Below are 2,730 nucleotides of genomic sequence, written 5' to 3' on the forward strand. Positions count from 1 at the left end.
GGTTCTCCGAATAATAGGAGTAAGCCAAGGAGCAGGAGCGTGTTTAACGCGGACTGGACGCACTGGTGCATGGATGTCAAAAATTTTAATGATCTCTTTGTTAAATGTTTCAACCATGCAATCGATATTATCAGCTAGCAGTAAGTGAGACCAGTCAATATTCCTCATATCCTCTCTCAAACGATCTAGATCTATATGCCGAAAATCGCGAAGTAATAAAACCTTACCCTTATTCTTCGGAGGGCGCATGTTAAATGATAGATAAATTAAATCGTGTTGAGAAAAGGGAGAACACATTTGACCATGAGATATAACTTTGTCGGGTTGTGAAACAAGAATTAAGTCAATAAGGGAAGGTCTACAGTTATGGAAGTAATGTGTGGGTTTAAGCATAGGCAATACCTGGAGATTAAGGCCAGAAGCCAGACCCATGAGGTTATCAGTCCTATAGTCATTTTTTAAGATACATGTATTTAAGTCACCCATTAGAATGACATGATCAAAACGTGGAATTAAGTCTTCCAGAGTATTCTCTAATGCACAAAAATAGTCAATTTTGTCGTTAGGACTATACAAAACACCCAGTAAGAGTTTTTTATGATGTAATGTTATAGAAAGAAATAAATATTCAATGGAGGCAGTGAGCTGAGAGTGTGATGCACTCACCGATTCCGCCGAAATTTGGCTACGTAGATAAATCGCTACACCGCCACCCCTATAAGTGGTACGGTCATTTCGATAAAGTTTATACCCAGGAATAGAGCAACAGGTGGAAGGAAGGGATGGTTTAAGCCAAGTTTCAGAGACAAGAATACAGTCGACTATGCCGGCGCTGAAAGACGTGAGAAGATCAGTATGATGAGCTAATAAACTCTGAGCATTAATATGCACTAGGGAAAGATGTTTGGAACGATAAGCAAAGGTTGTTCGTAGTTTGTCATCAAGAGGAGCACAATCAGATAAAGAAGAATTATGGCTCGAGGCAGTGTCGAAATCGTCTGAGGATGAGCAAGAAAAGTAATCATCATGTATGGACATAATAATATAAAGACACGTAAAATAAATACAAATAATAAACAAATAATATGTAAATAAATATTAAAATTAATAAAATACCAATAATATAACCAATTAAAAAAAAAAAAACACAAACAAAAAAACAATATATAGCTGAATGCATTAACTGCTTAGGTTGACTTGACGAGATTCATTATGGAACACTTACTTACAAATTAAACACTAGCAATATATTCACAATAACAATAGTAAATCGTATAATAAATTAAAAAAAAATAAAAACTAAAGGTACCTAAAAAAGAAAATACAAAAATAAAGACTACTTCATTATAATGTCAAAGTTAAGTAACACGAGAGTTACCATGGCATAACGCCTGGTAAATTGCTGTGTGTGGCACAATAAGCTGACACCGCTACCAGGAACAGCAAATTACCACGAATCGGCACCTAACACCAATTATTAATTGTTATATTTTTACAGCAGTCTTGATCGATCTTTAGACATAATTATACAGTTTGTACCTTAAATAATTTCATTTGTTTTAATTAAATAAAATATATTTTTTAAAAGGCAAATATCGCCCGCCGTAACATAAGTGGCGCAGTCGGTAGGATCGCGGCACTCTAGGACTTTGTAAATAGAAGTCCTCGCGCGAATAGACTCTTCGTGTGTTGAGAACTAGAGTGAACGGTGCTAATCGTAACTATCCGCGATATCATAATAAGAACTATAACGGCGGCATATTGAAGACTTGCGGGAATCCGGAAAATTGGAGACCTGTGATCGACGAGACCCGAAACGGAGATGCAGAAGATGCTGTGTTGGTGAGTACTCTATTACTTTCCAAGTACATCCTATGCTCTATTTCCTTTCGTATTTAATTATAAGTGAACTTTAATGTGTATCTGTCTATAGGCTCGTATCGCTATAGATTTCACAAGTCAATTTAAAATCAATTGAATCCTGTGTGTATACACGTATTAATAGTAATATAGTTATTATCATAAATATAAAATATTATTAAAATGGAGTTCGCAGCCGACTATAAGATGATTACTGACCTCATGCCCAAATACGATGGGAACCCTAAAAGATTAAACTTTTATTTAAGAGAAGTTGATAATTTAATGGGACTTATCCACCCAACAGCGGATGCAGGCTCTCTAGCTATAGTTTGTCTTATAAAAAGTCGCCTTAGTGGTGCGGCGATTGACGCGATAGCTTATGAGGAGTCATTAAACAGTTGGCCCGATATAAAACGCGTTCTACTAACACGTCTAGGAGAACCTAGGAACGAGATTCAAGTTATGCAAGAGCTCACACGTATCCGTCGGAATAAAAACGTGGATGCGGAATCCTTCGGTAAAAGGATTAGGACCTTTTAGATACTCTGTATATGGTTGGGCAACACACCGACACATCGTACTATGAGAAAATGGCTATTGAGCAATATATCAGTCAATTGGACTTCCATATATCAATAGGCGTAAGAATTATGATGCCAGGTACATTGGAACTTGCAATAGTAACCGCACGACAGGAGGAGACGAAATCAGTTACTTATAAGAATAATTCTAGTTTTAATTCCCAAAACCAACAGCAAAAAGCTACAAAAATAGATAATTATAAACCTAATAATTTTCCACGTCAATTTCATGGTCAAGTAGGTACACCATTCAATTTTTCAACGCAGCCACATTTTTCACGACAAA

The 2,730-nt window shown here is 36.3% G+C and overlaps 1 protein-coding gene across 1 annotated transcript; it reads left to right on the top strand.

The window, feature by feature from the left end:
• Positions 1-2,043: 2,043 nt before the first annotated feature.
• LOC131855514 (uncharacterized) lies at positions 2,044-2,403 on the top strand. Its single transcript, XM_059206791.1, has one exon. The coding sequence runs from the start codon at positions 2,044-2,046 to the stop codon at positions 2,401-2,403; it is 360 nt and encodes a 119-aa protein (XP_059062774.1).
• Positions 2,404-2,730: the final 327 nt, after the last annotated feature.

Source organism: Achroia grisella, unplaced genomic scaffold (assembly GCF_030625045.1).
Source record: "Achroia grisella isolate CSIRO2021 unplaced genomic scaffold, CSIRO_AGI_Agris_v1 utg1455, whole genome shotgun sequence".
Classification (NCBI taxonomy): domain Eukaryota; kingdom Metazoa; phylum Arthropoda; class Insecta; order Lepidoptera; family Pyralidae; genus Achroia; species Achroia grisella.